The 23,819-nt window shown below is 41.4% G+C and overlaps 1 protein-coding gene across 3 annotated transcripts in view; it reads right to left on the minus strand.

The window, feature by feature from the left end:
* ZNF831 (zinc finger protein 831) overlaps window positions 1-23,819 on the minus strand; it is a 111,606-nt gene that overhangs the window by 5,837 nt on the left and 81,950 nt on the right. For all 3 annotated transcript variants that reach the window (XM_032257146.1, XM_032257145.1, XM_032257147.1), the window contains one exon: window positions 99-259. In XM_032257146.1, the coding sequence (XP_032113037.1) occupies window positions 99-259 (161 nt within the window). The remainder of the gene's footprint in view (window positions 1-98; window positions 260-23,819) is intronic.

Raw genomic sequence — 23,819 nt, forward strand, 5'->3', positions numbered from 1 at the left:
CGCAAGTTCTGCCACACTGAGCAAGAGTAACAAGAACAAGCAGAGCTATAAATCTAGACCACGAATAGGTAGAGGCAAATCAAAATAATCACGCCCACCTTCGCAGTTCGTTTGTCCGTTTCCCTGACAGTCCTTGAACTTGTACCAAGAGAGAGGGTTCCTGAGGTTTGTCTGCAGTCATCTTCCTTCTTCTCTTCCTTCCTACAACAAGGAGGTGATTCTGAGGTGGCACAAGACGGTTCCTCTAGCAAATATAGACCTGAAACAGGACAGGTACATTTACACACATCTGGAATTATAAAATTAGCAAAGAGTAATTTCCTGGGAGGTTGTTTGACTTCATGACCACCACTGAGCTCATTAATCCCCATCTCACAGGATGTGGGCAAGAACTCAGTGTATCTCCAACCAATTCACACTGGTTCAAGTAAAATATATTATGAAGGAAGGAAATGGCAAAACCAATTCCCAAAGTAGAAAAATTCCTGAATGATACATATTATAAAATATATCTATATTTCATGTCGGTTCTCATCAGAGTTGTCTTCCTGGTCATGTCTGTTTAGGTACATTTAGATCAGCTTGAATTCTCTGGCCATACTACCAAGTAGCCAAAATAGACATTTCACTCGATGTATGGTGGGAACCTAGAAATAAACCATGTCCTAATCCCCACTGGAGTGCTGGGCAGCAGGGGACGAGGTTGGCTTTTGTGATGCTGTTGTTTTGTGGCGGTGGTTACTGCTGTGATCGTGGAAGGAAAGAAGGGCCCTGACGATGTCCACAAAACAGCATTTCTCATGCCTGCCTTTCCCTCATTCTTTACCCGCGCTAATGACTTGGGTTTCTCATGCCTGCCTTTCCCTCATCCTTCACCTGCACTAATGATCTGGCATACAAGTCAAAAGGACCACAAAATTTCAGAGAGGGTAGGTTCCATCATGACATGAGATCAGAGAAACATCCAAAACGGCCGTGTCACTAGAGAAGATGCGCTGGACCCACTTTTAAATTTGCTTTGTGATGAAAGGCACACACGTGCAGTTGAAAAGTCAAGCCTATCTACATATTAAAAACACAGCAACTCCTGCCAAACTGCCCATCTTTCCCCATTTGGGAGTCTTTTGATTTTTATCTCCTAAAAGTCTAATAACACGGTTATAGAACTACATCTTGTGGAATTAGTAGCTGTGACTTCTCATGGGGAGAGAGGAAGGTTTCCCTCTTCTTCTAGCTCCCCTCCTCTTCAACCTTCATGACCCCAGACACAAGCACACCTTTTACCCGTCTATCCTCTCAACAGTTCTCTAACTCTGATGGCCTGCTTTTGTTTAGGAGAATATTCCATGTTTATATTATTATGTTTAGGAGAATTCCGTTAGCACTGAATCATATAGTATACTACGATTACGTTGCTTTTCTTGCCAAAATTGCTTTCCCTGGAATTAATGGTGATTTTGCTTTTCTAAAAATCTCACTGAGTTTTCTATGGACTTCTTTTGTTTTGTTTTGTTTGTTGTTGGTGGTTTTTTTCTTTTTCTTTTTCTTTTTTTTTTTTGAGATGGAGTTTCACTCTTGTTGCCCAGTCTGGAGTGCAGTGGTGCGATCTCAGCTCACTGCAACCTCCGCCTCCCAGGTTCAAGAGATTCTCCTGCCTCAGCCTCCCGAGTAGCTGGGATTACAGGCACCCACCACCATGCCCAGCTAATTTTTTTGTATTTTTAGTAGAGGCAGGGTTTCTCCATGTTGGTCAGACTGGTCTTGAACTCCTGACCTCAGTTGATCCCCCTGCCTCGGCCTCCCAAAGTGCTAGGATTACAGGCATCAGCCACTGAGCCCAGCCAGACTTAAATATCTAAAATCATTTTCCAACCACTTCTCCAATTATCTGAGGTTTCATTTCATTTCCCGAGAAATGTTTCCTTGAAACTTTCTGACTTGCTCCAGGTAGACCACTGGTCTCTATGGCATGGCTCCCGGGTCTACATTCATCCCCACTGTGCTGATTCTCTCCACCTCTTTCTTTCCTGGTTCTCTTCACCTCCTTCCTGGTTCCTCAACCTCCGCAACTTCTTTTTTCTTGGTTTAAGCTCCTGCTTTCCTAACACAAAACTTCTAGTAGTTTCATGAGAAAGGGTACATGAAGTACAATTCTTTAGATGTAATTGGCAGCTTGGCTGGGTATGACATTCTGAATTGGAAACCATTTCCCTTTGGGGTTGCAAACATGGCTCTATTGTGTCCTAGTTGTTGAGAAGTCTGGAGACAATGTGATTTATGATTCACATCCATTGGATGAAGTCTTTTGTTTTTCCCTCTCTGGATTCCCTGAGGCTCTTCTTTATTTCTGGTGTCACCACAGTCTGGGTTTATCTTCATTCACTGTCTGGGCACTCAATCAATTCTTTCAACCTGAATCATGTCTTCAGGTTTTAGAAAAACATGGCTCTGTTTTTCTTTATTTCCTTTTTCTTCCTCATGTACAATGTATTGTTTTGAAATATATATACAATGTAGGTTGACTAAATTTAGATTATTAATAACATATGTATTAGCCCATATGCTTATCTTTTTTGTGGCAAGAACATTTAAAACATACTCTCAGTAATTTTTAAGAATAAAAAGCATTGTTATTAACTATAGTTACCATACTGTACAATAGAACTTTTGAACTCATCTGTTACTTCTTTGATTTTTTTCCCTTCTGTTTTGTCTTTTCTGTCTTTCTAGAACTGCCCTTATTGGGTTATTGGATCTCCTGGTGTAATCTTCTATTTTTCTTATCTTTTCACTCTGATTTTCTATTTCTTGGTCTTTTTGTTTTACTTTTGGGGAAATTTCCTCAACTTTATATTCCAATTCATGAGTTTCTATTTCTGCTATTATGCTTTTAATTTCTAAGAGTCCTTTCCCATGTTCTTTTTTTAATAGAGTCCTGTTCTTACTTCATGGCTATAACACCTTCTCTTTTACCCCCAGTAATGTTAATAATGGTTTGTTATTGTTGTTGAAGTTTACCTCCCCCCACAGAGTCCCTCTTCCAAGTTTCTTTGTTTCCATTTTGTTGTTTTAATTTCTCTCTTTAGGTTAGTGGCTTTCCTGAGAAATACAGCAATCTTAACTGCTTATGTTTAGGAAATGGGTATGCAAAGGCTGACTTGGTGTTTTTCACAAGCGCAATCTATCAAGCATGGGCTCTATTGTTGGGTTATGTGGTTGCCCTGTTTAAGTGGAAACCCTGAAGTAGTTATCTGCAGATCTCCACATGTACTGGCCAGCTTCTACAAGAAGAGTCCTCCAGTCTCCTGATTGGAAAACAGAAGCCAGGCTGCTGGCATTCTGGAGTCAAAATTAGAGAAGAGATTCTGGGGGCTCATATGCAGTATTCACATTTGCTCAAACCTCATTTTCAATCTAGTCCCCTGACTCCCCTGCTGAACTAATTATGCCAAGTGTCCCCCAGCATTTTGTATGCTGTCCAGAGACTAAGCCCTTAGTCTTCTGCAAGGGTGAGGGAAGTTACTAAGCTCTGAGAAGTAGAAGTGGGGTGGGATTTGAAGTCTGATTGCTTCTTAGTCCTTCATTCAATCTTGTTTTCGGCCACACCTGGTACCATGAATATCTGAGTTGTGGGGAGTCTTTCCACTGTTAAATCAAAATTCCAATCCTTGGGGTCCGTTACATCAGTTCCCACTTAAACTCTACACTCCAGCTTTCAAACCAGTGGCATCATTTCTTCTCCAAGTCGTTTCTCCTTGTAAGCTTGTACATTACAAACACCTTTAATTACTAACCTCTCGTGGGAGAAAGAAAAGTAGAGGTAAATAAATGTGTTCTGTCATCTTAAACCAAAAGAAAACTCTCATTTCTTATATCTCAAGGGGTAGGTTACCAGATTACTGAATGTGCTAATCCTGAGCAAATCAACTTTGAAAATCCATAGAGAAGTGCATGGTTTGGGAAAGAAAGCAATGCCTTTTTTTTCCATACAACCTTTCCTTGACCCTCCCATGTACTCAGGTAATCTAACAGCACAGAACCAGGCTTCTGGTATTCCATTCACATCCTGGGCCCCTTCAATGTTACCTGCTCCACCCTGAAGAATCTGAGAAGAACAAAGCAAAGGTGGCGCTGGCCCTCAAGAACTTCTACCGTAATGAAGAAAGAGAAGCAAAGACAAGGAAGCAGACGCTTATTGTGATGGGGTCACAAAGGAAAGAAATTGAGGATGGGGGTATTAGTGAGATTGAAAATGAGAGTACTACAGGTAGCAACAATTAGCAGGACATTATTCCAGAGACTAATGAGAAATGGAGGGGGCATACTACAGAGTCATGATAAGCAGGGAGTAGTAAAGAAAGTAACAAGGGGGCTTATTCCGTCCTTATATCAGGGACGACTGTTTGGTATAATCAAGGAGGACCTCTCTGAAAGGCGGCATCAGAAATGAGACCTTCAGGGTGAGAAAGAACAAGTCGACAAAGGATGTTCTAGGAGGAGCAATACAGAGACCTTAAAGGGAAAAGCAGCTGGGAGGAGTAAGGGACCCATGGGAGGCCAATGTGGAAGGAGGGTTGTGAATGAAGGGGCAAGGGGCAAGATGACAGTGGGGAAGTCAACAGGGACTCAGACCTCATAGAGTACAAGTGACCATGTAAGAAGTTTACATTTTAAAGCCAAACTGGGGAGAGAGGTGAGTAGACGTGGGAAAAACAGTTATAAGCTCACTAGAATAACCTAGGGGCCAGATGAGATGGCTTGACTAACGCACTGGAAGTAGAAAGGGAAAAAAAGGGTGAATTCAAGATATATTTCATTCTCACCTGTGAAAAATTACCACAAATTAATGGTGATGATGTGCATTTCCTTCACCCCATCATGCCCGCTCTAAGTGAATTAAGCTCTGCTCCACAGTGACAAAACAACCAGGCAATTCATTCAATTCAATGAAGAAGTAAAACCAATTAGTGTACAGAAAATAATCAGATTGGCCAAATGTCTTCCCAACAGGTTGTTTTGATTTTTAAGCTTAAGCAGAAAGGTCATATGCACATTTGACCAATAACTTCTGACTCATCTACGAAAGCAAAGGAAGAAAATTCACTGATCTAATTTGTTTTTGACCCTACAGTCTACAGAGAAAAGTGAGTTAGCTTTAATAATTGTGAAAAATACCCAAATAATGTCACTGAAGTGTGTTAAACCAATTTGGATTATTGAAGGAGGACACTAACTTGCTTTTAAATGAATGGCCCTTTTCAAAAAGTAAGTAGTTCCCTAGCCAAATTTTAAATCACAGAAGAATGTGATTCTGTTTTGGCTTCAGCATCACTATATGATGCTACATCTTCAGAAATTACAAATTCCACTGTCTTAATGCAATCTTTGGAAATTCAATCGCTCTTATACAATTATGTGCCTCTTATTAGAGAGACCATCTCTCATCACAGCTCTCTGTGCCGCTCTGTTCTTTCCCTGATTAAAGGCTGCCTTTTTAATAATTTCCCTCAGAAATAATTGCCCGACTGCATTTAGAGGAAGAGGCTGCTTAAAGTGTTACAGGAATTTTAAATGTGGCCATCTTGAAAAGGCTATAAGAAGCCAAAATAATTAGAAAGAAAATGAAATAAAGAAACAATACGATGAAACTTACAATATAACTGCAGACATCTTTGATGCCAAACCTCCTTCCAGCTGCCCAATGTCTAGGCATTATTAAAATGCTGTAAATACATTACTCAAATATCATTAACTAAAAACGTAAGTAATTTATTTCTTTTGGTTTGTCCCAATACACCAAAAACTCCATGAATTTGGATTCCAAAGACTGAATTATTATTTTTTAAAAAGGGCTAAAAATGAGTCTACAAAATAGACCTTCTAAATAAGCTGCAAATATAAACAAGAATATAGGATTAATTTCCTAGACTATTAATTGATCTGTGATTAAATTGTTTAGAAGCATCCCTGCAATTAAAAGATCCACAATGTGCTAGCAATTACTTGAAGAAAGCTGGGCAGATCTCTAAAAGTAATCACTTTGTGAAGAGTTATTTATTCAAATATTTTTAGCTCGTTTTTGAGCCTATGTTATTGAGCCTAAATAATTACTGAGCACTGAGTACAGCCAACAACCGTGCCAAGCACTGTGCTAAACACAGGGAATTTGTTCCCTGGAAAACGAGGCAGACACACCCACATGATAATTATAGTTCAATGGGAGAGAAATTCAGTAAGCAAATAATTACATTAAACAAATTCACCAAGCAAATGTAAATACCATGAAAGAAAAAGCACAAAGGTGCTAGGTGGCCGCGAAATAGGACCCCAACACAACCTGTATCTACGGAAAACAGCGAAACCACGCACACAGTCAATCATCTGACATCACCCCTGTCCTGGATGGCTTTCTAAGTCTGAATCATCCATTCATGTAATTATTTGGCCAATTTTCTTTAAGTCTCTGTTGCACACCTGACATTATGTTAAAGTTTCTTTGACAGTAAATTCATTTGTTTCTGCAATCCTGTTACATTTTTTGTTTATAAAGCCTCTTAAGGAAAAAAAAAATGGCTAAAAATTATGGAAGAAAGGCAGAGAGAATGGGAGACGTCGATGTCAATGCCAATCAAAAAATAATCAGAAATCAGTGGGTGGTGAGCAGTGAGAAGCAGCCCCGACCTCAGATGCACAGGCAGGGAGGGTTGTGGGAGCGGACCAGAAAGACGCATTCATCAAGTACAGCCTTGGGTATTTCTGCACTATCCTAATGCAATCTTTTCAAAGTTTGCCTCTAAGTAATCATAAACAAATCTTTTATTTCAGCAACCATTTTTCTTAGTAATTCTCATCTCTTTTCTATTTCTTTGATGAAAGGCAATCAAGATAACCACCCTCCCCTCACAGAAATCCTGAATGCAGTACAAAGTGGTGTTTAAAATTTTGCTTTAAGTTTAAAATTGTCATGTCCAGACATCAAGAGCATGCCCTTAAAATACCAAGTGAAAATAGGATTATGAAATTGGAGAAAGAAAAAAGAAGACGATAAATAAGAAAATGCCATTTGAAAGATTGAACGCCAAAACAGAACCTGGCCAGTCTACTTTAGGTATCACTGTTTTAGAATTTCTTGTTGCTAAATGAAAATAGTCTACGTGGGTCTCTTCCCTAGAACATAATCAATATACCTGAAACAGCTTCTCATCTTTCCTCAAGATATATGCCCCACAGTGAAGGAGAAATTATTCTGTTTCAGCAATTTCAGAGCACTATGACTTAACTAATAGCTCTGGGGAAAGAATTAATACTTCTCCATTAATTCTAATGAGAAAAGATGTCGGAAGTCCTGTCAGAGAAGGAGAGCGAAGGCACAGAGAGAGAAGAGGGCTCTGGAGAGACCCCTCCTGGCCTCCTGCTGGCTCCAAACACCTCAGGAATCTCTCCAGAGGAGGATTCTGTGAGCCCAAGGAGGGCGTCTGCCAAGGGAGAGCTGAGCTGGCCCAGGCCTGTGATGAACAAATGAAAGAAACCACCGAAGGAAACCAAAGTGAAGAAAGGCCACGTCTACCTTTGTGCCAGAGGTGTATTCAACCCTATTCATGCAGTATTTAGAAATTGTTTCCTTTATGTGTGTGTAATTAGGTAAAGCTTTTACTTCAGAAGCCACCTGGAATCGCCGTCGTCTCCACATTGCTATTCCTAAGATGAAGGGAACGTGTTTTCATCACTTTTTCCTCTCAGACACTTTCTCCCAACTCAGTGAAGGGGGCTGGATCGAAACATTTTGGTGGCTTTAAAGCTTAGTCGTGTACAGAATTCAACAGTGCTCCTTCATCAAGCAGAGTAATGAAAACTGCCCATGAACAGTCTTTAAAAAGTTTATCTCAAAATTGACTGAGGAAAATTCATTTTGTGGGGTTGTTAAAAAGCAAGTGCTTCTGACGCGAGGGTGATGTCTGGAGACATTTTGGGGGGGTCCCAACTCAGAATGGAGGGGATGCTCCTGGCATGTTGTAGGTGGAGACCAGCAACACTGCCACACATCCCACAATGTAACAAAGAATGGTCTGTCCCCAAATGTCAGCCATGCCCAGGTTGAGAAACCCTAGTTTAAACCAAAGATCACAAACTCAAATGTTACAGGAGCCAGACAAGTCCCATAATTCAGGAACCTGCCTGGGGATGGCCAAATAGCAATCCCAGGCCACAGGGGTGGCTGACCCTCAGCTCCAGCCCACTGAGACGATGAAGGCCGGAAGCTCCAGCTCAGCAGATCTGCTCATTTTTCAGGAGAAAATCGAAATAGGTATTTCATGTGCTTTCAAACGTTCATATCTAATTAGTTTTCAAAACAACAGCAGCATTGTGCTACACAACACATCTGTGGCCTGAATTTGCAGATGAGAGGCCAGTTGGTGGTGACCTGCTGTTATTTAAGAAACTCACATGCACAGACTCTGATAGCAAAGCTTCACCCTGGTTTTGTTTGCTCTCTTGCTGAAGCAAAGCTTCTTTTTAAAAGTACTGTTAAAAAATCTTGATGGGAGAGTAAACTTGTTTTTGAAAAGTAATTTGGTGGTATCTTATAAGGTGAAATAAATAAGTATGAAACCATTGATCCAGCAATTGCTCTTTGGGAAATTAGGCAAGAATGTGTACTGCAGCAATACTCCTGTAGGAAAACCATAGGCATCATGTGAATACCCATCAATAAAGGAAGGGTTGAACAGATAAATAGTAGTACATCCAAACTTGGGGATTGTATGCCACTATGAAAACAATCTATATACATATCGGCCTAGAGTTATATACAAAATATATTAAGAAGAAAAGAATTGCTGATTACTACATCTGGTATGAGCCTTTGTGTAAAAAACAGCAAAAAGGTGTCTGTCTGTATTTGTATGTGAGTAGAGAAAGATGTAGAAGGATGTGTGCCAGCCTAACTCTGGTGGCCTCAGGGGCAGTGAGGCTGGAAGCTGTCAGGCTTACCTTGAATAAGTCAATGCTGCTTTCTTTGTTGCAACAAACATGATATTGCATGATCAGTTGAAAAGAAAAATAAGAGACACACAATGATATTGGTTCTAAAATTCAGACTCAAAATAATGAGGAAAACACCCAGAGCATATTAAGCCTGAATATGCTCAGGCCAAACTAAAAGTCAAGTCAGTCCTCTTACCAGAAGATCAGAACACGCTGCAGAAAGAAAGAGATAAATCCTCACATACCAGTAACTAAAATTTAGTTTTTCAGGCACAGAAAAACTGAGAGATTCATAAAAAGAAGTAAAAAATATATTTTTCCATCTCTAGCCAAATCTAGAGCATTTCTGTACTATCCTATTTTTTTTTTGAAACTTTGCCTCTCTGAGTAATAATTTTAAATCTCTTTTTTTTTTCCCAGAAACCACTTTTCTCTATGGTTCTCATTTGTCTTCTCTTCCTTTGATGAAAGGCAATCAGTTGAAGAACACTTCACTTACCATTTCCTCCAAAAAAAACATTTTTAGTGGGGAAAGTATGCTTAAAATCTTTTGGTAAATCAAAATTTTAATCATGCCCAGATAAGAAGAGAGTGCTCTAAAATAAAGAGGGGACAAATTGTGAGGAAGAAAGAAAACTAAATGAAGGAAAAACCACTAATATTACTTGCATTCTTTAGTGCCAAAATTGAATCAAGAGCATCTACTTTATGGATCATTAATTTCAAACTTTAACTCTAAATGAAAATTGTAGAGAGAAGAGTTCAGGCTTTGGAATATAATTGATGTGTTTAAGCAATTGCCTCATCATTTCTTAAGATTTACACCCTGGGAAAGGAGATGTTATCCTGTTTCAGCAATTCCGTAAGCAATATTACTTAACTAATGGCTTTAGGAAAAGAATATCATCCTATTAATTCTGACAGGAAAAATAATGGTACAGAGCCATTAGTTCTAGTCAGAGAAACAAGGAAGGAGGGAGTGTGGATGAGGGAGTCCTAGCGTTCAGGCCGCCATTTTGTTTCTCCTTGGGAAAACATTTTGAGGTGATTTGTGACAGAGATCAGGCCACAAGTAACACCAGGGGAGCCTCCTCCCATCATCCTCCATCTACTCATGGCAGAGTAACACAAGCGTAAAAGGTAAAAAGAGGAAATAACTCTCATCTACTTGATTTCAGAGAATTACGTCACCATCCTCCTCACATAATATTTAGCTATTCGACCTCTTAAACATGATTAGGTAAACCTTTTACCTTGAAAAATACCTGTCTGAGCAGTTTTCTTTGCTTTTCTATTTTTTCAATGAAAGGCAGCTGCGTTGACAGCTTCAGCCTCAGAGGAATTTTCCTAAACTATGTTAGTGGGGAGAAAAATCCAGTTAAAATATTTCGGTTACTTAAAATCTTAGTTATGTGCTGAACTCAAAAGAAGAGATTCCAGTGAGAGGGAAAGTAAATAAGCCAAGGAAAAAAAAGTCTCCCTCACCCCCACCCTGCCTTGTCCTGGAGTTAAATACAGGTGTATTGTAGTAATTAAAAAGCTCTCTTCTATGTACTTGATGTAGTATACACGTAGCTGAAAAGAAGAAAATTAGGACAGAATTACAAAACAATTGGTATTATGGTAAATGCCACAGAGGAGATGGGTTATGAATCATCCCATCTCACAAAGATGCTTCATCTGCTTTGAGGGTCAGAGGCGGCCAGCCTGAGGAATCACTAAAATGCCACCTCATAAAACTGTCCAAGAAGGGCTGACTTGGTGATGAAGCCTCAGCGCTGGTTCTTCAGAAAGATGTTATTGGAGGACCCATTGAAAGAAAAATCCATTTATAAAAATCTAGCAACCCACGCCAGGATATTTCTCTCTCCTAGTGCAGTTTTTTGAAAGTCTGTCTTTTCTAAGTAATCATACATTTTATTTCATAAATTACTTTTCTCAGTGGTAGTCATTTCTCTTATTTCTTTGGTGAAAGGCAATCAATTTAAGATTTCTCATTTAGAGATTTTTTTCTTCTGAACAATGTTTAGTGGAAAGTCACATCTAAAAATCAATCTTTAAGTTAAAATCTGTGCCCAGACCACAAGTATGTATCTAAAATTTAGACAGCAAAAGGAGATATAAGATGAGGAGGAAAAATATATAATTATTGAAAATACCATCTGAAATATATAATGCCAAAACTGAAGTCAAGAGTATCTACTGTTTGAATGATTATTTTCAATATTTCTCAATACTGGATGAGATCGTAAACAACAGCCCACTTCTTGAAATATAATTAAGGTATTGGAGAGAGCTCATTTTTCCTCAAGATTTGCATCCTTAAAAAGGAGAAATTGATCCATTTCCATGATAATGGCTAGGAAGACAGATCTCCCCTTCTCGCCCTCATTAATCCTGAGAGGGGAAAAAAAATGGGCTCTTGTCAAACTAGAAACAGAAACAAGAAAGAAAATATTAGAGTTGGCCTCATCAATTTTGGTTTCCTAATCATCTTAGGAAAGAAAACATTCTAAGTCCAGCCTCTGTGAAACAACAAATGTTGAAGGAGCATTTAGGTCTTTGCCCAAACCAAGATTTCAGACTAGTAAAACTTAATTTGACAAGAAAACCAGCAAAAGAGGATGGGGGAATACTGTTCTGTTGTCATAACACGTTTAGATATTCTGTCTCATGTAGTACTTAGGCGATTGTTCTTTTCTTTCTCCTCTTGCAGTTCTCTTAATTTTTGTGTCGTAGAGGAAAATGAAGCATTTGGAAAATGAAGCTGAAAACTCCCTTTCATCCAGATATTTCTTCTGAACAATATTAGTGTAACAGTCAATTTGAATATTTCAGCAATATAAACTCCTATACAGGTACCAAATTCAACGGCATTCCTTACATACTATTTAAGAGCAAGAGAACTGAGATAAAGTAGAAAGAAATAAACATGACCCAAAATACTCTTTAAAAACTTTCATACGGAAATTTACTCAAGAATCTATGCTTCCTGGCTTATTTTACAAGTGTGGTTTTCTTCATAATAAAAGAAACTCAACTGGGTGGACCCTGGGGTCACTGAAATACTTTCAGCTTGCTTCATCTTTTCTCAAGATTTCCACCTCAAAAGAAAAGAGGACTTTGGGAACTGCCATCCTTAGCAATGCAACTCAAGTAACGTTTTTGTTTTTTTTTTTTTTTCAGCAAAAGCCTCTCCATGGTTTCTATGGATTCTGATAAAAAATAAAGGGGGCCGATTAGGAGTTCTTTTAGACCAAAGCAAGGAATAAAATATCAAGAGTTAGCTCTGCCCTGCTATGAAGAGATCATGGAGACTTGAATCTCAAGGCCGTGCATAACTTGGAAGTTGAGATGTGGGCTAACAAAGAGGAATGCAGGAATAATAGGAAGAGAGGGGCCAAATTCTTACAGAGTTCCAAGAAGCCACTCTTTTGTTCTCACACCATCTGTAGAAATGCTTTCATGAGATGAAAGTTGAATTTAGGACTTTTTTTTAAACCTCAGAGACTGTGACTATCTCCTAGACACACAGCAGCATCTCTATCTTCCTGTAAATTTCATCAGTCTGGGCCTGGCGTGGTGGCTCATGCCTGTAATCCAAGCACTTTGGAGGCCAAGGCGGGCAGATCACCTGAGGTTGGGAGTTCAAGACCAGCCTGACCAACATGGTGAACCCCCATCTTTATAAAAATAAATAAATAGATTTCATCAGTCTGGTTAAAATGCACTGAACATTTACAAGCCCAGTCATACACAAACCCAAAGCTTACCTGAAAATACAGGTAGGACTACAAAAACAACATTTAGGAAAAAGAATAAAAAAGAAAGAAACTCCCCTAGAAATAATTTTCAAACCAATCAGTAATTCTCATTTCTAGATTCTTTTCAAAAGGATAGCAATTGATGTATTATTAGAACTGCCTAGAAAGTCCACTTTTTGAGGTATAGAAAAAGCTTTTACATCTTTCCTGAAGAATTCTGCTCTACCGCTCACAAAAGGAGTCTTTGGCAATTCTAAAGCAATACAGAAAAGTGCAGCTATGATCTGACAGAAAACGGGAGGTAGCCTTTAACTCTTGTCTGGAGAAGAGTGTAAACAATGTCACACATGCAGAAAATTCCAACTGGAGAAGGGGTGGAGAATGCTGCAGGAGGGGAACCTGTGGCTGGCACACAATTCCACACAGATGATAGACAGCAGCTTGGGGGGCGTGAGAAGAGCAGAAGAAAAAATACGCAAACCTTCCCCAAGGGGAGAGACAATTGTTAGAAAGTCTTCCAAGCTTGTACTTCCCTGAATCCTCCCCTGGGGCTGTCTTGAGCAGGGGTTGGGGCTGGAGGAACAGGTTCACCATAGTTCAGGGCTGTCTCCGTATTTTCTTGAGTGAGAAAAAACTAGAGAAATAAGACTGCTGACCCAGAATCTTCTCTCAATAGACGTCACAAGGTCTACTTAAAATGCTTACAGATTGCTGGGCACGGTGGCTCATGCCTGTAATCCAAGCACTTTGGGAGGCCAAGGCAGGCAGATTGCCTGAGGTCAGGAGTTCAAGACCACACTGACCAACATGGTGAAACCTGTCTCTACTAAAAATACAAAAATTGGCCAGGTGTGGTGGCACATTCCTGTAATTCCAGCTACTCAGGAGGCTGAAGCAGGAGAACCGCTTGAACCCAGGAAGCAGAGGTTGCAGAGAGCTGAGATTGCACCACTACACTCCAGCCTAGGCAACACAGGAAGACTCCATATCAAAGAAAAACAAAAATGCTTACAGAAGGAAATAATAACTAAGTAGTCGAGCATGTAAAATGAAGGTCCAATAAGAAGAAATGAAAGAAGGCGGGAAACTTGAAACTTAAGCAGTTGTCATAAAAAATGTATTTGAGAAATCTTCTTGGCTTATCTTTTAAAATATGTTATTGGCCGGGCGCGGTGGCTCAAGCCTGTAATCCCAGCACTTTGGGAGGCCGAGGCGGGTGGATCACGAGGTCAAGAGATTGAGACCATCCTGGTCAACATGGTGAAACCCCGTCTCTACTAAAACTACAAAAAGAAATTAGCTGGGCATGGTGGCGCGTGCCTGTAATCCCAGCTACTCAGGAGGCTGAGGCAGGAGAATTGTCTGAACCCAGGAGGCGGAGGTTGCGGTGGGCCGAGATCGCCCCATTGCACTCCAGCCTGGGTAAAAAAAACCAAAACCCGTCTCAAAAAAAAAAAAAAAAAAATGTATTACTAAATTCAAATCAGAAAAAGAATACACAGCTTAAATAATCATGGAGTAAACTCACATGATGGTTTTGAAATAAAGTAGTTTACACCGTTTCTATGAACACTGACAGAAAAATAATGAGAAAATTGCATGAACATCCAACAAAACCTGAGGGCTAAAAGCACTATGAGTGGGTTCTGTTTGGTTTTCTCAGTCAGGCCATCATGAAAATTTATTCAAAAAAAAAAAAAATCAATGTGGAGAAAGGGGAAGAAAAATGGGAAGTGGGCAGCACCCCAGAGGATGCTGGGTCAGGGGAGAGAAAACCCACTGCCTGCTGGGGGCAAATAAAAATAACTGCAATATCCACAGCTTTCTGTCACTTCATGAAGTTTTCAACTTCTCTATGCAAAAGCACCCTTCAAAACTTCTATTTGGGGAAAATTCATCTATTTTGCCTTCGCTATTTCTCTCCTAGAGAGGAAAACAAAGCTACCGTGTTCCTTGCTGAACACCTTCTGGCCCAACATCCGCTGTGCATGACTGTCAAGTATACTTCATTATTATGAAAGTTCTCTCAGGGTAAGAAATCCTTACCCAGGCTTTAATAAAAACAAGGGGGAGAGGACTAGAGGAGATGAAATAGCATGAGGTGGATAATAAAATTTAAAATAGGTTTTAGCATAGAAATGTACCCTGTCTATAAGATCTCATCTCCATGCTCATTATAGCCTCTCAGTGTATTTTCTAAGCCAGAAGGGTGCAGCTTTGATGCTGTCTCCCTCACGAATTTCAAAGAGAAAAGAAAGTTAATCCCTTTTCTTCCATGTATTAATTTTGAAAACAAAGAAAGCAAATGTGGCCTTTCCTTTGTGGTGAAATCATGGTTGGAGAGCCTAGGCGAGTGGGCGCTCCTCCCCTCTGGTCAGGGTGTTTGGCTAAAATGCCAAACACGTCTTGAAAAGGCCAGGCCTTACCTAAGCCAAGCAGCCCAGAGGGAGTGACAGATAGAGATCACACGAGAGGTAGAGAGGAAGTGAGAGGGACATCGAGATAGACTGATTCCAGGGGACACTGGGGGCTCAGGACGCTCAGTAGATGGGAACCAGCTTCCCAGCTCTTTCAAGGTGGCCAGTTTAGTGTTTGAAACACAGAAGGCCCAGAAGTCAATCCAGGTATAGGAAAAGGCCCGGGCTGAGCAGGGATGAACAGGAACCCCGTCAGGATCAAGAAGTAAAATCAGATTTGGGGAATTTTCAAGCAGATGAGGTCCCCCAGAGAGGACTATCCCAAAAAGAATGAGGGTCCCAAGTCTCCACCGCTTTGCCTTAGGGAAGGATTGGCAGATAAAATATGGATGCCTGGTTCTATTTGAGTTTCAGGTAAACAACGAATCATTTTTAGTGTAAGTATGTCTTATGCAATGTTCAGGGCATACTTATGCTAAAAAAAATTATGTATTCTGGGGTTCTGTATTTTTATTTGCAAAATCTGGCCATCTAACTTTAGGGAGGTGGAAGAGAAAGCAGGGTGGGGACTAGTCAAGCTTAGACAAGCCTGTCTGTAGGCATCAGGCCCGGCAGTGCCACCGCCTCCCGGCTCCGGGCATTATAGCACTATAAGCTGTCCATCAAGGATGGCTGCAGGGTGCAGGATTGGTTTGGGATGAGTAATCATTGTCAATAAAGATATCTTCATGGAGGGAGCACCTCATAAATATCCCGAGCACGGAGGCTATCCCGACAGTCCTCACAGGAGAATAACTTACATGAGCTCTGGAAAACTCAGGAGACAAAGCTCATGGTGGCTCACGCCCACAGTCTTAGTACTTTGGGAGGCCAAGGCAGGTGAATCACCTAAGGTCAGGAGTTCGAGACCAGCCTGGCCAACATGACAAAACCCTGTCTCTACTAAAAATACAAAAGTTAGCCAAGTGTGGTGGTGGGTTCCTGCAGTCCCAGCTACTGGGGAGGCTGAAACAGGAGAATCGCTTGAACCCAGGAGGCAGAGGTTACAGTGAGCCAAGATTGCACCACTGTACTCCAGCCTGGGTGACAGAGAAAGACTCTGTCTCAGAGAAAAACAAAACGAAACAAAACAAAACAAAAAAAAAAACACTCACAGGCAAAAGGTAAGACAGGGACAGGTTCGTGGAAAGAACCAGCATCCCACAGCCCTGCCATCCGCTTAGGAAGTTTTTAAAACCACTATGAAAAACAACCTTCAAAAACTCTATTTTGAAAAATCATTAGTCTATCTGACCTCAAAACTACTTCTCCCACTCTGTCCATTTTCTTCCCTGAACAGTCCCTAACTAGGAAAGGCTTTTAGGTAGAGTTCGTTATTATGAGGGTTCTTTCTGGGTGAGAAACCTTAGCTAGCCTCTAATAAATGACAGTGGGAAAGGATGAGAGGAGCAGAAACGGCACAATGTAGATAATAACCTTTAAAAGGGACATTATGTGGAAATGGGTCCTGGAGTTCTGAATAAGGTGGCCACACTCCAGTAATTGCAGGCTCGGGGACATTTTCTAGATGAGAGTTTTGTTATGCTCATAACTTCTCCCTCAATTTTAAAAGGAAGGGAAAAAGAGGAGGAAAAAATCTATTTCTTCTCATTTTAAGCTGGGATGGGGAAAAAAAGAAAAACTTTGGCTTTTATTATTAAAGTTGTCAGTGGCATGGACTTCAGAGAAGGGCAGGAGTTGACTTTTTCCACTAAAAACGTCTTTGTCATCCACTTGAGGGCAAAAAGCTCATAAGAAAGTAGCCCATGCCCGCAATCCCAGCACTTTGGGAAGGAGGATCACTTGAGCCCAAGAGTTAGAGACCAGACTGGACAACATGGTGCAACCCCAACTCTTAAAACAAACACACACACACACACACACACACACACACACACCCCTAGCCAAGCATGGTGGTGCACACCTGTAGATTGCACCACTGCACTCCAGAGTGGGCAACACAGTGAGACTCTGTCTTTAAAAAAAAAAAAAAAAAAAAGAAAAGAAAAGAAAATGGCCTCTCATGAAGAGGAAAGTAATTGGCCCTCAAGGAAAAGCTCTTCAAAGGGAGAAATCAAGCCAGCCAGGGAGACCCTTCCATATTCATCTGTCCTCCTGGGAGAGGAGAGAGATGAAATACAAAAGGACCAAAGGGCATGTTTAGGCCAAGAGACTCCTTGGCTGGGCAGGGGCAGACAACACCCTGGGCTCTGTTCTTCATCGGGCTGCACAGAGGCGGAGAAAGGTGCAGCCACATCACTGGTGCCTTCTGACTCCAGAAGGATCTCGAACAGACCAGGAAGGAAGAATGAATTTACAAGGTTGTCAGATGGACTCAGGAGGCCACAGTACATTGACAGAAGGTAAGAGACGGATAGATGGCCAGGGTGAAAAATTCGTATCCTATATCCTTCCTGTCGGAGACATTTTTAACCTCACTATGCAAAAGCAATCTTCAAAAATTCTATCTTAAAAAATTATTAGTCTATTTACCTCGGAAATATTTCTCCCCTACATGTGAGGACCCAAGGCTATCTGTCTTTCAGCACTGAGCATCAGCTGGCCTTCTGCTCCCTGGGAGAGAATCTGTTGTGTGCTCCACTCTTTTGAAGCTTCTCTGACGGGGAGAGAGCTATGCCCACCTGCTAATAAATACCAGATGAGGAGATGAAAGTTGATGAAACAGTACAGGGCAAATAATAAAATTTAAAATAGGTGTCAGTTGAAAAGTATAGCCTATGGTTTCGTTTGTTTGTTTGTTTCTTTTAGGAGGTGGCATCTCTCCTCCGATTATAGGTCCAGGATAGATGTTTCTCAATGAGGCTTCTAAGGTAATTCATCTCAAATATTTTCAAGGAAAATGAAAGTAATTTATGTCTCCAATAAAGTTCTGGTTTGGGTAAAGACTGTGGCGAACTGGGTCTCCCACAGCAGCTCTGATGAGGGCCTGGGTTAACTCTGCTCTGGAAACACTAACTGCACCCTGCATCACAGGAAACATAAGTGTGGTGAACGGAAAAGCTCCTGGGGCAGGGGGCAGAGGTTACGACGAAAGGAAACACATGCGGCAGCAGAGAGATGAGGCAGGCACCAGACACTTTCAGCAGAGAAAGGCAGAACCCCTGTGGGTCAAAAGTCTCTCAAGAGAAGCAGAAAATGACCATGGCCAGGTGCTCGAGGTCAGCATCACAACAGGGAAACGTCATGTTGGCAGCAGCGACCCTGGCTGTGACATGATGAAACTGTCACCTCATCCCGTGGTCTTCCTCAACACTCACAGTCCCAGACTCATCACGAGGAAAATATCAGACCAACCCAAGCAGAGGGACATCCTATAAGGCATCTGACCAGTCCTCCGAAGTGCTATAAAAATAAGTGACTAAGACCAGGGCCGAGGAGCCTTAGGAGACACGACGACTCAATGTCACATGAGACACTGAATGGCACGAAGGCATTAGGGAAAACCAGGGAATCTGAACAAACAGTGAGGTTAGTCAACAATCATGGGTCAATAGTTAACGGGTCATTAATTGTAGCAAATGTACCATACAAACGTAAGATGTTGACAATGGGGCAACTAGGAGCAGACTTCATGGGGCTTCCCTGTATTATCTTTATCACTTTTCTGTACACTGAAAACTGTTACAAATTTAAAAGTATATTAAAAACAACAACTGCCCAATTCCTCAGGTGGTCTTCAACAGATGATGAAAACTCCTTTCTCTTGGGAGAGGCATGTGTGTTTGCAGGAGGGATCTTTCACTTCTGTTGCTTTGAGTGTCTCAAAACCTAGACCACCTCTAAAAACCTTCTGGAGGTCCACAGTCTCCCCCTTACTACCTGGGACTTGGACAATACAGCTCTTCTTTTAGGATGTTACTGTAAGGGTATCATTCCTCCCCCGGTAGGCCTTGAAATAAACACGATTTTTTCAATTCTCTCATTTGAAGCCACCCTAACCGTATTTGGGGTATTGTACCGTCAGGACAAACTATCTAATTGGCAGAGCCCAGTGCAAATGAAAATGGAGGGCCTTTCTCAACATTATTAAGGATTTCAAGCCCACAACAGGGGAGCATCAAACTGAGCTTGGGACATTGGTCACACACCCATCAAGATGGCCTTGGATACCATTCTAAGTTCTAGTTTGGAAGATGTTTATTGCTTATTACGAAGCAGTTCTCAATACCAACCATGACAACAAGTCCAACAATTCTGCAAAGACAGGAAGAACAGAGGAATGAAACTCTCATGAAAGCACGGGCAGCAAAGTGAGGCCGCTCCTCAAAGACAAGCCCTGCCTGCCAACAGCACTGCACCCCTCTGCATTCTGCGACTACTCCAAGGTAGCCCACCGTGTACCCTGGCTGACTTCTCTTCTTCGAAAAGAACCCAAAAGCCCACAGTAGAAAAAGCTGCTCACGATCAGAAGAGAGGAGGCAGACAGGAGAGCGTGGCCCATCGGAGTTGTCTCGTCTTCTATTCTTTTCCAGTAGGTGAGGATGCGGGTCGCTGGGTGCGTGCATGCGCATGCGTGTGTGGCCCACCCTAGGATCAGCTCATCAACAACAGGCATGCAACGCACAGTTGTTAGCTCTGATCCCCAGGAAAGTTAGAGAGGGCTGGAGAAAATTCTTTAAGGTTCTCATCCTGATTCCTGTCGTGTTGAGATAAAGCAGAAGAAATTTCTCAAACTTAGTCTGATAAATAAAACTTCCAAATGGCCACAGTCCCCTAAGGGGGACATGATACGTCCATATTTATCAAACGCAAGGTATTTTGGATGGGGAAGAGGTTGGATGGCCACTTGTTTACTTTCCTTCCACTGAAATAATCGTTTGTGGAGGCTTTGGCTTTTGTAGGATCTCAATTCTTTGCTGTTCCCCAACAAAACTGAAGTTTTTTTTTCATGTGTGTTTTTGTTGGTCTGTCGTTTGCTTTGTGTTTTGGCTCTCCTATTGTCTGGGGGGAAACGGACGCTACTGAGTTTCCCTTCATTCTCAGGCCACCTGTGTTCTTGCTACTCAGATTTTTTTCCCCAACTGCACCAGCAGGAACTCAAAGGCAATAGTTGAGAGAAGGACCTTGCCCAAAATGGTGCACCTGGCCATCATTTGGGTGGGCTCACTGCGCCAGCCACTTCCTGTGCCCAGTATTGAATGGGAAGGGAGGAGACAGCAGCTCCTGTGCCTCTGGGTTTTAAAGATAATGGTGACTCTCACTTTCATGCACAGGCAGGAAACAAGGCAGCTGCTAGCAACTTGGGCCTTAGAGCCAGTTGCCGGATTTAAATCCTGCCTCTGCCACCAGTAAGCCATGAAACCTGGGGAAAATCACTCACTCTCTGTGTGCCTCGGGTTCCTCACCTATAAATGAGAGGAATCCCAGAACTTCCTGCAAGGAAGGTGGAGAAAGTTAAATGAGTTGATACCACAAGCACCAAGTTTAGGATCTGAAACATAGTACTCCAAAAATGTGGGGCTGTTACTCCTGTTATACATCATTGTATGTTGTTGTCTGATTCATTCATTGTGGTTGGTGGCTCATCTCCCATTAGCTGGGACATCAGCTCCATGAGTGATGTGTCATGATCATCAGTTTTTCTAACACCTAAAACACTGTGTGTGGCACATAATAGATGCTCATTAGATATCTACTGAATGAAATGAACGAATGAAACCTAGTCTGACTCCAAAACTTATACCATTGGCTACTTTTCTACTTCATTTGTAAAAATCTCAGAGACAATCTCTGCACAGAGATGTTTTCTCCTTTAACATGATTGTAGATCCTGTTGGAAGGTTTATCAAAGGGTTAACTAAGCGTCCAGTGTCTCAGGGGTCCCAGGGATGAAGTGGACTCAGGAGAATTCACAGATGGACAGGCTTTACAGAAAATCTCCTTTTCTGATTAATTCACAGCAGTTCTTTCCTCCTAACCCCATGAGCGAGATCAATAATGATTTGACTCTGCTCCACTATTCTCACTGATTATAATCATATTTTAAAACCCTGATCATTTTTTAAACTCCATTTAATGTCAATTTGCATTCATCAAGATTTTTTTCTTCCTTAAAAAGATAGTTCTCTTTACAGGCTAAAGAAGAATTTTGGAGGTATGTCCAAGAAGAAATGGATTAAAGGTGTCCATAAATTTCAGCCCTGTTTCAGCAGGGAGCGTTGCTGTAACAGAAAGTGAGCGCTAACCCAGGTTTGCATATTCCTCGTGCCAGAGTTTCTCTTCTTTCATTACATAATTAATTTTCTGGAAGGGTGTACAGGTCTACCCATAAGCTTTCCCTCAGCGACCAGTGGGGTCTACCGGGAAGGAAAAGCAAAATATATACAAATAATGGGACACTTTGACGCAGTGGTGATGGTCTCTCACACCTTGTCCTGTGTAAATCACAGCAAGGTGTTTTTCCTACTGTTATTACTGTAGCTCACCATATAATTTGAGAATGCTTCAGTGGGCAATAGCAGGAAAGCAGCAGTAACTGACTGGAAGTGACGAGGATAAACACTAACCTCCCCAGGTGCAGCACCCACAGCTGCCTTGACAAAGGGGAGACCTTGTTCCTCCTTTTACAAATGGCAAGGGGTGGGCAGTAGGGGACAACGTGCACAGAGGTTTCAAACAGAAGTGTTTGAAATCGGAAGAACTGAAGAGAAATGTGCATCTCCAGGCTTCCAAACATGAACGTGGACTCTCGAAACCGTATCACTTGCTTTCTTCAGACAAATAAACAAAAAACATGCTTTTCTCTAACTAGAATTTAGAATTCTGTCACTTTTTTTTAACTTGACTTTTTATACTGTGCTGAGAAGCACAATAATAAATAAGATTTTACTACTGCCTCGGGTGACTAATGGTCAAGGCATAAGGGAAATTTTAGCCTGAAAAATGGTGCCTGGAAAATGTTGTTCCAGCATGAAGACTAACTCAAATTATTCTTTATAAGGAAAAAGATATGTGGAGTTTCACCTTATCTGCATCTCTAGCTCAAATGGCAGAGCATGCAAGTTGCCCATTACTGATCCTTTTCCTTAGTAAGAATCTACTTTCCAGCTGGGATACATTGTTGTTCTGCTAAAAAGTACATTTCCCAGGTTTTCTTACGGCTAATCATGACTGGGTAACTCATTTTTGGCTAAAGAGATACTAGAGGCAGTGATACATGCAATGTCCACCTCATGTCCTTCCAGGGAAGTGGGTACTCTTTCTCTTTTCTTCTTTCTTTCGGCTGGAATGCAGATGTAATGGCAGGAGCTGGAGCAGTCATTCTTGACCACAAAAAAATAAGGGGAAAACGTATGGTAAGAGAGCAGAGGAATAGGACAGAAGAAACCTGGCTTCCAGCACACCATGGAGCCTCCATACTAGACCCAGGCTGCTCTCACCCCATGGTTATTTGTGAGAGGAAACAAACTTCATGTATCTTTTCAAACTCACTGTGGTACCAAAACTGTATTGTACTTAATGCCATGGTAATGTAAAAGGTTACAGTGTAAGCTCTAAACTTTAGCCTAGTTCCTAAACTTTGGCTATCCCCATATAACCTTGGTAAATTTGCTATGTCTGTCAACCACCAAATATTAAGCCTTCACCGTTTTGTTGTATCTGCAAATTATCTGGACCAGATCAGCAAACTATAGCCTACAGACCAAATCTCTTTTGCCTTCTATTTTTATAAATAAAGTTTTATTGAAACATAGCCATGTCCTTTTTCTTTTCTTTTGAGACAGTCTCACTCTGTCATCTAGGCTGGAGTGCACTGGCTTAATATCAACTCACTGCAACCTCTGCCTCCTTGGTTCACGTGATTCTCCTGCCTCAGCCTCCTAAGTAGCTGGGCCTACAGGCACGCACCACCATGCCCAGCTAATTTTTGTATTTTTAGTAGAGGCAGGGTTTCATTTGTTTACATTTTTGTCTGTGGCTGTTTTCTCCCACAATGGTGTTACGTAGTTGCAATAGGACTGCATAACCAGCAGAGACAAAAAAAAAAAATTTTAACTCACTGGCCTTTTACAGCAAAAGTTTGCCAACGTAATGCTTAGACTAGTAATTATATTATTTAATGAATTTCTTTTTTCACTTAAGATTACTTTTAAAATAAATTTTATATTACTGTCTCAGATGGAAAACTAGTATTACATGCTGGGGCAGACACTGTGAGACGTCAGTCTACTCTCATTCTCCCCTTTCTCACCAGTGAGGCTCCAGCGATGTTTAGTTCCGCTTTAGAATACTCTTTTCCCCAATTCCCCAAAGCCAGCGTAGTCTTGTGACCCAGTTCTAGACAACAAGCTATACAGAGGAAATGCTGGAAGCCCTCCAGAGAGCTTTTGAAAGGCAGGCCCCTTAGGGCTTCAGGTTCGTTTTTTCCCTGCCTGAAACACAAGCATGGTGCCTCACCCTGCTGCAGTGATCATGCTACCCACAAAACTAAATGAAAAGAGTAGGGGTGGGTGGGGCAGAAAAAGAGAAGGATCCTAGGGTGGGTGGGGCAGGAATAAAGAAGGATCCTAGGTCGCTGGTGATATCCTGGACCAGTTATACTAACCAGACCACCTATAACCAGACGTCTTGTTATATGGTAAAATAAATCACT

Source organism: Sapajus apella, unplaced genomic scaffold, assembly GCF_009761245.1.
Source record: "Sapajus apella isolate SASKATOON/1434 unplaced genomic scaffold, GSC_monkey_1.0 scaffold96, whole genome shotgun sequence".
Taxonomy (NCBI): Eukaryota; Metazoa; Chordata; class Mammalia; order Primates; family Cebidae; genus Sapajus; species Sapajus apella.